Here is a 13,780-nt window from a genome sequence, read left to right as displayed (position 1 = left end):
CCTTCTTCTCCAAACTAACTTTGGTTCTTTGCTTTAAAAATAAAATTTTATTAAATAATGCTCACTTGTGATGTTTATATACACTTCTCTGATGGTTTTTAAATTTTGATATCCAATTCTAGCTGTGAAGAATTTTGATTGGCTCTTACTGATTTAAAACTCAGAATCATTTGAAGATACACCTATATATTTTTTAACTTCTCCGTTTTGGAGCCAATATTGAAATTATCTCTCTGTATATTAATTATTGAAATAATTCCCCCCCAATTACAGGATGGCTTCTGATTTTTTTTTTAAAGATTTGGTTTGTTTATTTTTGGCTGTGCTAGGTTTTCTTTGCAGTGCACAGGCTTCCCGGTGAGGTGGCTTCTCGCGGGCTTCCCGGTGAGGTGGCTTCTCGCGGGCTTCCCGGTGAGGTGGCTTCTCGCGGGCTTCCCGGTGAGGTGGCTTCTCGCGGGCTTCTCGGTGAGGTGGCTTCTCGCGGGCTTCCCGGTGAGGTGGCTTCTCGCGGGCTTCCCGGTGAGGTGGCTTCTCGCGGGCTTCCCGGTGAGGTGGCTTCTCGCGGGCTTCCCGGTGAGGTGGCTTCTCGCGGGCTTCTCGGTGAGGTGGCTTCTCGCGGGCTTCTCGGTGAGGTGGCTTCTCGCGGGCTTCTCGGTGAGGTGGCTTCTCGCGGGCTTCTCGGTGAGGTGGCTTCTCGCGGGCTTCCCGGTGAGGTGGCTTCTCGCGGGCTTCCCGGTGAGGTGGCTTCTCGCGGGCTTCCCGGTGAGGTGGCTTCTCATAGGCTTCTCGGTGAGGTGGCTTCTCGCGGGCTTCCCGGTGAGGTGGCTTCTCGCGGGCTTCCCGGTGAGGTGGCTTCTCGCGGGCTTCCCGGTGAGGTGGCTTCTCATAGGCTTCTCGGTGAGGTGGCTTCTCGCGGGCTTCTCGGTGAGGTGGCTTCTCGCGGGCTTCTCGGTGAGGTGGCTTCTCGCGGGCTTCCGGGTGAGGTGGCTTCTCATAGGCTTCTCAGTGAGGTGGCTTCTCATAGGCTTCTCGGTGAGGTGGCTTCTCATAGGCTTCTCGGTGAGGTGGCTTCTCGCGGGCTTCTCGGTGAGGTGGCTTCTCGCGGGCTTCCCGGTGAGGTGGCTTCTCGCGGGCTTCCCGGTGAGGTGGCTTCTCATAGGCTTCTCAGTGAGGTGGCTTCTCGCGGGCTTCTTGGTGAGGTGGCTTCTCTCGTTGCGGAGCCCGGGCTTTAGGCGTGCAGGACTCAGTAGCTGTGCCTCGTGAGCTCTAGAGCACTGGCTCAGTAATTGTGATGCATGGACTTAGTTGCTCCATAGCATGTGGGATCTTCCCAGGCCGGGAATTGAACCCATTTCCCCTGCATTGGCAGTCAGATTCCCCACCAGCAGACCACCAGGGAAGCCCAGACTTCTGAATTTTGTCTATTTCCTTCATCACATTTTCACTTCTTACTACTCTGTGGGGGATAGATAGTGGATTATATAATTTTATTTTTTCTTTCCCTTTTAGTGAGATTTTTCTTTTAAGAATAAAATAAGTTTGCTTATGATACAAAAATTATATTTTCCAAGTTACTATTTCTTACATTTGATTCTTTTCATTTGACTCTTAAAGCACACTGTATTAGGAGGTGTATCCAATGTAGTTTTATCTAAACCTACTTATATGATCTGAGTTCTTTTTTTTTTTTTTTTGCAGTTTCTCAGCTAAGGAGAATTGATGAAAGTTGGAGAGGAACAGAGTTACTCTCTGTGGGGAAGGAGGTGGTTGTCAGGGAGGGGCTTGGGTAATTGAGGGGTAAACCATTGCTTAGGTTTTCTGTCAACCAATATTTTGAAACTCTGATCTGAACAAATATCATTATGTGAATACCTAATATTGATATTCATTTCCACTCTTAGATCAGTGGTTCTCAAAGTTTACATCCTTAGAACTTCCTTATACTGCTGAAATAAAACATGGAAGAGTTATATATGTTGATGTTTATTGTACTAGAAATAAAAATGATAAACCTATAATATATTATTTATTAATATGGATTGAATTTTAAAAAGTGAACTGTAATTTTAAATAGTGAACGGTAGCTATTTCCCCAAACAATAAATATTTAATGAAGAGAGTAACATTGTTCTGCATTTTTGCATATCTTTTTACTGTCTGGCTACTTAAAAAATGTCTAGAATTTCAAATATATCTAGTATTTACTATGTTGTGATGTTATTTTAGAAGTTATAGAAGGGTTGACCTCATAGAAAAGATCCTAGGCCCCCCAAGGTCCCATAGACCACATGTTGAGAGCTACTGTCTTAAACATTTGTTCAGTGAAATCTTACTTATTTTTGTTAAATGTATGATTCACTAAGAAGGTAATTTTCAGCTGTGAACATATTCCTTACCTGTTGCTTTAATTTCATGTTTATTTCTGAAAGTTAATTTTTTTTCCTTTAGATTGCAACTCAGATTGCCGTGCTGATTGCAAAAGTTGCTCGATTGGATTGTCCTCGACAGTGGCCTGAACTGATTCCCACTCTTATAGAATCTGTGAAAGTCCAAGATGATCTTCGACAACACAGAGCATTACTTACCTTCTATCATGTTACCAAGACTCTGGCGTCTAAACGACTAGCTGCTGATAGAAAACTGTTTTATGATGTAAGTGATTTAATGGAATTAAATTTGATAATGAAAACTGTGCTACTTGTATTAAAATGTAATTTTTCCTCTAGATATCTTACTGGTGGATTATTAATTTTTCCTGATTGACCTCAAAAGGGTCATAATAATAGATAACATCTGAAAGGTTTTAAGCTGGATTGTGTGTGATATGACCAGTAAGGTCACTTAGTTGCCAATGATGGGGATTAATCAATGGAGAACAGTCTGAAGGCAGAAAGACTGGTTTGAGGCTACTGAAGTAGTGTTCAGATGCAATGATAAAGCTCTCAAATGAAGAAGTGGTAAAGAGAACATTCAGGAGCATACAGAGGTGAGATTTAGGAAGTTAAAATTGACTTGTCTGGGTAAGTGGTGGATGTAGGAAGCAGTCTGACACAGCCTGTGGCATCTGTCAGTGTTTTAGCACTATTCATTGAAAAAGCTCTTTCTTTCCTTCATTCAGTTGCTTCGGTGCTTTTGTATTTCATTGTTTTGAACTACCGGAATAGCGATTTTCGTATTTTCAGCATAACATTTTAAACTGCCAGATAACAGTGGGAGTCTCCAGGTTTTGTTTTTGGCCACACTGTGGCTTGTGGATTTTAGTTTCTTACCCAGGGATTGAACATGGGCCCTTGGCAGTGAGAGCCTGGAGTCCTAACCACTGGACCAACAGGAATTCCCTCCAAGTATTTTTAACAGTGTCCTTGCTTACCTTCGGAATCCTCACTTTGAGGATATGACTTAGGAATTTGAATTTTTAGTAGGCTCCCCAGGTGATTCTTAAGACACCAAAGTTTAAACCAGAACCATATTATGTCCTCTTTACTTTTAACCCAGTAGGTGTGAATAGCCAATTTTCTGTTTATCTGAGGATACTGAATTTAAGAGAAATTCTTCCTGTTAAAGGTTTCATTTTAAATCCTTGTCACTTTTACTTGATACCTAACAAGGACTAAAGAAATGGACATTTTATCTTCTCAAGTCTTTCTGTGAATTTCTTGACTTTTCTCATTTTTATTCCCATCTTAGTCCCCTTCACTTTTATATAGAAGTTTTAATGTGTGTAAGATTCTGGGTTATAATTACTCTTTATTGAAGGGTTCCCTTCTATGGAAGTCTTACTTCTTGGTTTGGCTTTCTCAAGTTGTACTCTCCTAATGTATTGCCTTGGTTTTCAAATATAATGTGTATTAGCCTACTCTGTCTCTACAAAGTATATCTAAATTAGCCTTATTCTGTAAAACTTGTTTGGGTTAGCTTCCTGTCCACTTCAACTTTCTTGCTTGGTTTTCTTGTAGTGTGAGGCTCTTTCCTCTCTATATAGAATTAAATATAGGTCTACCTAGCATCTTGTACTTACATCCAGCATAGTATTTATTGCACTGTACATTACATTATAATTACATTTTAATTGTTGATTCACCCTTTCTGAGATCCACCACACTGAATTTTATGAGGGAGAACTGTAGCTGTTATTGTTAGAATTATTATTATAGTCCTACTGTCTAGCCCAGAAGAATGCACATGAGTGGATGGTGCACAATACCTGTTAAGTGAATAAACAGTAGAGGAAGAGATTTGTTCTTAGATACATTCTAGATTTCAAAATGTTATGGTATAGAACTTCAAAAAGCAGGAGTTGGGGAGTATATACTAAACTCAAGATATCTGGAAAAAATAATTCAGTGTAGCACCTTTTATTTTGGAATGGAGTAGCTGAACCTGGAAACATGAAACACAGTAGGGACTAGGATGGAAATCTTGTCTAATGGGGTTGGGGAACAAGAAGCATAGTTTATTGAAGGTAGCATATGTAGGAAGATATTATTATAAAGAGCAAATTTGCTAGTAAATTAAACGGCCCAACTATTTTGGTACTCTGAAGTGTGGGAAAATCTTTTTAATAATGTGGTTACTTTAATGCTAAGATGGTCTTTATGTACTAAATTCAGTTCAGTTAAGTTCAGTCACTCAGTTGTGTCCAACTCTTTGCGACCCCATGAATCACAGCACGCCAGGCCTCCCTGTCCATCACCAACTCCTAGAGTTTACTCAAACTCATGTCCATCGAGTTGGTGATGCCATCCAGCCATCTCATCCTCTGTCATCCCCTTCTCCTCCTGCCCCCAATCCCTCCCAGCATCAGGGTCTTTTCCAATGAGTCAACTCTTTGCATGAGCAGGCCAAAGTATTGGAGTTTCAGCTTCAGCATCAGTCCTTCCAATTAACACCCAGGACTGATCTGCTTTCGGATGGACTGGTTGGATCTCCTTGCAGTCCAAGGGACTCTCAAGAGTCTTCTCCAACACCACAGTTCAAAGGCATCAATTTTTCAGCACTCAGCTTTCTTCATAATCCAACTCTCACATCCATACATGACCACTGGAAAAACCATAGCCTTGACTAGACGGACCTTTGCTGGCAGTGCAATGTCTCTGCTTTTTAATATGCTGTCTAGGTTGGTCATAACTTTCCTTCCAAGGAGTAAGCGTCTGTAATTTCATGGCTGCAATCACTGTCTGCAGTGATTTTTTTTTAGTTTCCCACATAAAGAAGTGTAAAGTCATAGTTGAGCTACTTGGTATGACAAAGTAGTTCATGGTGCATTTAATACCCCTCCCTACTGCTTCACCTGTCCCAGCAATTTTTTTTCCCAGCGTGTTTTCTTTCCATGTTAAAATAAGTTAAGTTCTTTTTAGGGGTGACAGATAACAAAATCAATAGTAGTAGCTGTTTACAGTAACAAAATTGAGCTGATTTGACACAAAGGGGATTCATTTTCTAGAAAATTATATGCTTTTCATACAAACCTGAATATAAAAAAGTTGACATTAAGTACAGTTAAAATCTAAATTTAGTCTTTGAAAGCCAGGAAATTTAGGTTACAGATAGTAATTCTAATATACTTGTAAATGTATTAACCAACTAATATCTTATAGATGTGATGTGTAACCCACAAAGGTATGTGCTATGGTTAGTGAAGTAATTCAAATTTAAAAAATAGAAGAAGAAATATTTTGAAAGCAAGTATATTTCAGTTGTGTTTAGCAGTATGGGTTAACAATTATGAGAAGACCTGGCTTCTAGTCAAGAGTATTTCTTTGTACTGAGCAGTTTTGGAATTTTGAGCAAGGTATTTATACTTTATGATTCTTTAAAATTATCTTTTAATTACAAAGCTGTGTGATTCTATGAATTTATAATCTTTATTATTCCAAGCAAATCTTTATAAATACCATTAAAGTTTGAGATGGAAATTTTAGTTATAGTGTAATTTAAATATTGATTTTGTGTTTTTAATTGCTTTTTTTTCTAGAAGCCAAGACCTTTGTACATTTAGTTTTAATTTTTTCTTTTTCACTATTTTCTTGGCAGTTAAGTTCTTGACCTGACTTTATTAGATACTTTGCTGTGCAATTTTGGCATATAATCAGTTAAATACTGGTTTTTCTTACTTAAGAACATTTCAAATAAACTCTAGTTGAGAAAACAATTCAACAACCTCCATATATTTTTCACTGATATTTACCAGTTCTTAAGGTGTTGCCACATTTACTTTTCCTATTTGCTGGAGCAAATCTTGATATGTCATTTTACCCAATACTATTTAGAGTATGAATCTCAAAAAAGGACATATTCCATAACCAGTTTTTATTTTGAATTTTTTAAGTTTGGACATTAGGAATTAATATTAAATTCTTACTTCCCCTCGAGAGTGAGTCAACAGATTGCCTACTGAGGTATGTACAGTACTGAAGAAGATGAAAGACACGAATAGTCATCTCTTGACATTCATGGGAAAAATCATAAGACACAAATCTTCAAAGGTCATTTAGTAACTTGTTAAAATCTGCCATACTGTATTACATTGTTGTTATAGTCAAAGCTAAAATTCAGCAAAAATTAAAAAACTGAAGGATTTATGATGAATAGTGTTCCCACTAATAGCATATATATTTGCATGATGAGGATAAGAGAAAACTGTGGCAAGGTGAAGTCAGATTACAATACTACTGAATAGTCTTCCTGATGAGTTACTGTTTTATGAATAAACTAACCAAAGAGATCCACATAGCTACTTTGAGATGGGCTGATTGGCATAAGATAGCTAACTCAGCCTCATAAAAGAAATTTTCATCCTTATTTCTTATAAATTTATAATTTCATGTTTGGTTCTGAGGGAAAGTTCGCAAATGGTTGAAGTTTTGAGTGTTGAATTTGAGAATGCCAAGGTGCCACTTACACTGTATAGTTCAAACCTTCGGGAAATTTACAGAATAGTGAAATTTATTTAAAACATTAATGTGTGTTTATAAGCAAATCATCAAGTAGGTTAAATTCATCATTTTCAGTTTTGGATGATTCTCAGTGCTGTTTCTAGGTCTTGTCTCTTGCTTTGCCTAATTTCAGATTGCCTTTTAAACACATTATTTAAAGAATGACTCCTATAATCCATAGAGTCATTTCTGCTATGAACCTGTGTGGGGATTTGAGAGAGAGAGAGAGAGTGTGTGTATGTGTGTGTGTCTGTGTATCTGTGTGTATGTGTGTCTGTATCTAGGCTTATATAAATATGAGGGAAAGAGGAACCTTTTGGTGGAAGCTTTAATCAAGGAAAGACTCAAGATGACTAGCTTGATTAAAAAAAAAAAAAAAAAAAGAACTATGCACTAAACAGAACAGGAGATTTTGAGTATAGTATGGTGTTTATCCTTTCTGTATGATTCATAAGAACTCTTGTCTGGATCCTCGGAAAGGGGACTTTTAAAGCATTGCTGAGTTAAACTTTGCTTTTTCCCTATCTTTGTATCCATTTGACAAATATGTGAGTTGCTACTCTGCTAGTCACTATCGGATGCCTGAACTGCAGCTGTGAGCAAAGTAGGATCACAAATAGAGAGGAGGGTGTTTTCACCTCCTCCTCCCTCACATTGAGTTCATACTCTTTATACCTGAGAGCATTGTCTAGGCATCAGTAACTAAGGACAGCCTTATGACTGTTACTAGGTTTAGAGGTCTTGAGGAATCTTAGAGATGGGTCAGGTAACTTGTGTTGAGCAGGCAGGCACTGATTGGTTGACCTAGACCTGCCTTTTCTGGGAGAGCTGAGCCCAGAACCTAGTTCTAAGTTTTGGTTTGCTGCCTTGGGACTTAGCATGAGTGACTTCATCTTGGGCCTAATCTGATTACCTTAGCATATGTAATCATTTAACTTTTATCATATAACACACATAAAAACAGTAATCTAGTATGATATAATGTTTTTCAGTTGCTCAGTTGTGTCCAACTCTGCCACCCCATGGACTTTTGCACACCAGGCTTCCCTGTCCCTCACCATCTCCCAGAGCTTGTTCAAACTCATGTCCATTGAGTCAGTGATGCCATCCAGCCATTTCATCCTGTCGAGATGTTGTATATGATTAAATATTTCTAGCCAATTTTCTACATTGTTCTTAAGTACATTATTACAAGTGGTGTGTTTGAGCCAGAAAAATGAATATTGTTGGTACATCACATTTGGTCATGTTTCTTAAATGTCTTTAAAGTTAGAATAGTATTCATTCTTTGTGTGTGTGTGTGTGTGTGTGTGCGCGCGCACCATTGACATGTTAATTATCTTGTTGAGTAGAGTTAGGTTAAGCAAGTTTTGAGAGCTCCAGCTTATGGATAATTTTTATTGCCCCACTATTAGTGATGAATTACAAGACTTTGATTTAAACATTTTTTGGTGCTCATTTTTTTGGGGGGGAAAATTAGTCCTGAAGCTGAAAAGTTTAAGAATATCTAAAATACTAAAATAAAATTTCCCATAATGTTTTGTTTTTGATACTCAAGGAATCAATTCTGTGTGTTTCTCACAGACTTAAGAAGCTACTAAGCAGTCAGTGGGTGGCACTGTTTCTTCTGGTTAAGAAAAAGAAAAATGCAAGTATTTGGGATTTTCATGAACCAACACCTAAAATGTTTTATTGAATAGCTTATTTTTTTATTGTCTAACTGAATAGTCCCTACCCCTCTATATTTTCTTGGAAAAATTATAGAAATATTTTAATCCTTTCTATTTGTCATCTATTATTTTCTCTTTTCCAGATAAGCCTTCTGTGAGCATATATCAGTTTGTATTTTTTGGAGCAGATAAAAACCCATGAAAGACTTGTGTTTACAAGATAGTTAATAGTATTCCTTCCCAAATTCTTGTGGTTTCTTCCTTCTTTGTTTTTCCACCTTTCACCCTTGGGCTGAGAGCATAGTGTTATATTGCTTCTTCATTCTAATCATCTCTGTTTGTGCAGAGCCCTTTTGTAGGCTAGATAAAAAGAGTTAGGAATTGGGACTGTAACAGCTGACTACTGCTTAAAGTAGGTGCTTAGCTCCAGAACTGGAATGTGAAACAAAGGAGAAATATTAGAGTTTTTTCATACTACTGTTTCTTTCTTGATTTTTGTCACAAATGCTGTGTGCCTTCACGCTAAAAACAGTGACCAAAGCAATAGGGGTTGGATGACTCCAGTTCAAGTTGTGGGATGCTGCTTTGCTGAGAAGCCAATTCTAGATTGTAACCAAGTGGTTTTATATCTGCAGTTCTGTTCTGGGGGAGAGTTTAGGGGTGGGATAGGATACCTTATACCTTATCAGAACCCGGAAGCCATGAGAAACTGTCTAACAGAGGAGATAGGGGGGTGAGCAGGAGATGGTGTTCTAGCAGTTGCTTATAAGCCTTTCATCCTGTTGTGTTCCAGGAGGGTTACAGGATGTTCTGCCCGTACTCATTAGCTGAGGTTTACGCCGTAGATATGTGCAAAGTTTCAAGGGATATGGTGAAGGTGTTTCTCTGTATCTGGAAGCCTAGGCTTTTAAAATTACTGCATTAAAATAATAAAAGTGGAATTTGACTTTATCACAGAAATGTCATATTTACAGGATTGCATTTTTGACTGGTTTCTGATGCCTGATCTTATTACAAATAGTTTCATTAGTTGGAATGACATATCTCATGTAAGAAAAAATCATTCTGAAGTGTGCTAATGATCAGATGCACTTTCACTAAATTTTTATTTAAAGCAAATGGCCATGTAGTCTGAGGTGGATTGCTCTTATAGACTTCCTGGAAAAAGCTTGAAAATACCGCTGGGAGTGTGGTTCTCATTTTGAGTCAGGATTTTAAATACTGGTATGTATTAATATGTTCTTGGCTTTAAATACTCCAAACCAGGTGGGTAGAATTGGCAGAACACAGAAATTTAAATCCTTTATATTTCTTAGTATATTGATTTATCTGGTAAACTCAGTGATAGTCCATAAGTCAAGTGTTTTTAAAGCCAAGTGTTAAAACTGTTAATAATAGTGGAAGAAAATAAAAGAGTAAGGATTGGAAATATCAAACTGCAGTGCAGGCATTAGGCTAAGTAACATTTCAAGAAGCTAATAATATTTGGGGGGGTGGCGTGTGTGTGTGTTTGTGTTTATAGTGGCAGCAAATGTAAAAACTACTTACTGCTGGGCATTGTGACTAAAAGAGTTAGACGTGTTGCCATAAGTGATTCTTGACTATTTTGAATTTCACTGAAAATGTATTACTATGTAGGTCTAATGATTAGTGAAATCTGTAATAATATTGTGAACAAATTTGTTGATATCTTTGCAGTTAGCTTCTGGAATTTATAGTTTTGCCTGCTCTCTGTGGAATCACCACACAGACACATTCCTTCAACAAGTTTCTTCTGGCAATGAAGCTGCAGTTCTAAGTTCACTTGAACGAACTCTACTATCCTTGAAAGGTACTATTAAGCTTGACATGTTTATTTTTGAAACAGCATACCTCAGAATAGTGGCCAAACAGTTCCTCTCTATGGATTTTCTGTTTCCAGTTGCACTAGTAGAAGAATAAAGGGTTAATATTTCTCTCAGAGACAAGGGCTCTTGTGTTTTTCTTTTGTAAGAGTAGCTCTTCTACTTTGTCAAATCCATGAGAGTACACATAGTTCAAATGGTTAGTTTTAAGTTACATTCACATTACTGGCCATGGTTCTGAATACATACCTTTCAAACACTCGCACTTCTTTTTTGCTTCATTTCTCATTCTGGGCTACTGCCATTCATGCCAGCTTTCCTAAACTGTCCTCAAGGCTTAGTTGAGCTCTGTCTCCCAGCTTTCTTCCCTGAGAACTCATCTTTCTTGTTTGTACTTAGATTTTAGAAGCTGCTTGTTGGGTTGCTATGTTGGCCTGTGTTTTCTGATGCTTTGCTTATGGGCATCCCCCTCTCATAAATCTCTTTCACTTCCCTGAGCTGAGCTTATCTTGATGCATGTATTCATTCTAAGGTTCCTTTCCTTTCTAACATTCACCATCATTTCATTCTTTGTCTTTCTTCTGTTCTGGTTGCTTGAGACTCTTTTGTGTTTCTTAGTTTAAACTCAAGCGGCTTTATTTTTCTTACTACAGCTCATTTTGCATTCTCTGTTTTATTTGTAAGCTCTTTTATCATACGCACCCTAGTACCTTACAGTGCCTTTACTAAAGTAAAGTACACTACTTTAGTGCCTCACTTGTATTAAGCAGACAGTGGATGCACAAACCCCAAACTGTCAACACATTTTGATGAACCTTGTGGACAAACGTGAATCATTTTAAAGGACTGTTGATATGTAAAATCCAATCCGTTGTACAGGTGGTTTTACAAGTGAATGAGATGGTTTTGTCAAAATCAGGGAGGAAACAATGAAAAGGCCTTAGAAATGTTAACTCACACAAGTGAAAGTTGGTCAGTTGTGTCCATGGAATTCTCCAGGCCAGAATACTGGGGTGGGTAGCCTTTCCCTTCTCCAGGAGATCTTCCCAACGCAGGGATTGACCCCAGGTCTCCCGCACTGCAGGCGGATTCTTTACCAGCTGAGCCACAAGAGAACTCCAAAGATAAACAAAGTGGTATATAAGTAGTGTGTTTAATGATTAAGGAATTTTTCATGAATCCTTTTGATTGTAGAGTTTTCTTGTCTGACTTCAAAGTCTAGCTCCTGACACAAATGTTGCCATACTAATCTATATTAGCATGCTCTAAGCTTTTCAGCACCTCAGCATCTCAAGGTCTTAGGTACTCATTTGCATTTCTAAGGCATCCTGACCTGGGGAAATCTCATAGCACTTTACTTTAAAATACTCGTCTGTCCAGGTATAAATGTCTATCCTTTCATGACTTAAATGTACTTAGGACTAGAGCTTTTGTCACATGTCATCTTTGCCTTTATACCTGTGCATGTTTAGTATCTTTTAGATATGACTGTGTTTATTATTTCATTCACCATATTTATAGGTAGGTGCTTGGCACCGAGGAGACAGACATAATAAAATGATGGTGCAAATACATGTAAAATGACATCTGTGATAGGGCTTTACAATGTTATGATGATTGATAATATGGTCAGAAAAGACTTCCCTGAGAAAGTAATATTTGAACCAAAAGCATAAAGGATAAACGGAAGTTGACTGGGTGATAAAAGGAGAAAGAAAAGACTGTCCCAGATAGTGTAGTCCGAGGTCCTGTGATGGAATAGATCTTGTCCAGAATAAGGGATTCTCCTTAAACCCTATTCTTTCCTGTTATGATACAGTAACTTGAGTTGTATGCAATTGATAGTATGAAACCAAAGGTATATAGACATTTGCATTATAAATTTAATTTTAATACACTGCTTTTCATTATTTTTTAAATTAAAATATAGATTTATAATGTATTAGTTTCTGGTGTACAGCAGAGTGACTCAGTTATATATGTGTATTATTTTTATATATTTTCCATTACGATTTATTATATTGAATATAGTTCCCTGTTTTATACAGTAGAACCTTATTGTTTATCTGTTTTATATATAGTAGCTTTTATCTGCTAATCCAAAATGCCTAATTTATCCTCCCTCCAAGTCCTTTTCCCTTGGTAACTATAAGTGTGTTTTCTGTATCTGTGAATCGTTTCTGTTTTGTAAATAAGTTCATTTGTGTCATATTTTAGATTCTACATACAAAGTGGTATCACATGGTATTTGTCTTTCTCTTTCTGACCTCACTTAGTCTGATAGAGTCTAGGTCCATCCATGTTGCTGCCAATGGCGTTATTTCATTCTTTTTATGGCTGAGTAGTATTCCATTGTATGTGTGTATATGTGTGTGTGCACTGTATGTATGTATATGTGTATGTGTATGTACACACACACACACACGTGTCTTTCTCCGTTTTCCTATTGGTGGACATAAATGGATATAACCCTAACTATAATCTATCCTGAAGGTTGATTCCATGTTTTGGCTATTGTAAATAGTGCTGCTATGAACATTGTGGCACATGTATCTTTTTGAATTAGAGTTTCCTCTAGCTATATGCCCAGGAATGGGATTGCTGGATCATATGGCAACTCTCGTTTTTTAAGGACCCTCCATATTGTTCTCCATAGTGACTGTACCAGTTTATATTACCACCAACAGTGTGTGAGGGTTCCCTCTTCTCCACACCTTCTCTAGCATTTATTATGTGTAGGCTTTTTCATCATGGCCATTCTGACTGCTGTGGTACCTTATTGTAGTTATGATTTTCATTTCTCTAATAATTAGTGATGTTGAGCATCTTTTGTTCATGTGCCTATTGGCACATCTGTTTATTTAGGTCTTCTGCCCATTTTTTGATTGGGTTGTTTGTTTTTGTTTTTGAGTTATATATGAGTTATAAGAGTTGTTTGTATATTTTGGAAATTAAGCCCTAATTAGTTGCACCATTTGCGAACATTTTCTCCTTGTCTGTAGGTTGCCTTTTCATCTTGTTTATGGTTTTCTTTGCTGTGCAAAAGCTTGTAAGTTTGATTAGGTCCCATTAATTGATTTTTGCTTTTATTTCTATGGCCTTAGGAGACTGACCTAAGAAAACATTGGTATGGTTTATGTCAAAGAATATTTTGCCTATGTTCTCTTCTGGGAGTTTTATGGTGTTGTCTGTTTAAGTCTCTGAGCTATTTTGAGTTTATTTTTGTGCATGGTATAAGAGAGTATTCTAGCTTCATTGATTTATGTGCAGCTGTCCAGCTTTCCCAACACGACTTGTTAAAGAGACTGTCCTTTCTTCAGTGTATATTCTT

The 13,780-nt window shown here is 37.7% G+C and overlaps 1 protein-coding gene across 2 annotated transcripts in view; it reads left to right on the top strand.

Moving 5' to 3' along the window:
- Window positions 1–13,780, top strand: part of IPO11 (importin 11) — a 196,323-nt gene that overhangs the window by 34,784 nt on the left and 147,759 nt on the right. For both annotated transcript variants that reach the window (XM_061129709.1, XM_061129710.1), the window contains exons 5-6: window positions 2,449–2,652; window positions 10,304–10,436. In XM_061129709.1, the coding sequence (XP_060985692.1) occupies window positions 2,449–2,652; window positions 10,304–10,436 (337 nt within the window). The remainder of the gene's footprint in view (window positions 1–2,448; window positions 2,653–10,303; window positions 10,437–13,780) is intronic.

The sequence above is a fragment of the Dama dama genome, chromosome 25, assembly GCF_033118175.1.
Source record: "Dama dama isolate Ldn47 chromosome 25, ASM3311817v1, whole genome shotgun sequence".
Taxonomy (NCBI): domain Eukaryota; kingdom Metazoa; phylum Chordata; class Mammalia; order Artiodactyla; family Cervidae; genus Dama; species Dama dama.
Note: the sequence above shows the minus strand (reverse complement) of the source record. Positions and strands in the feature narration are given on the sequence as shown.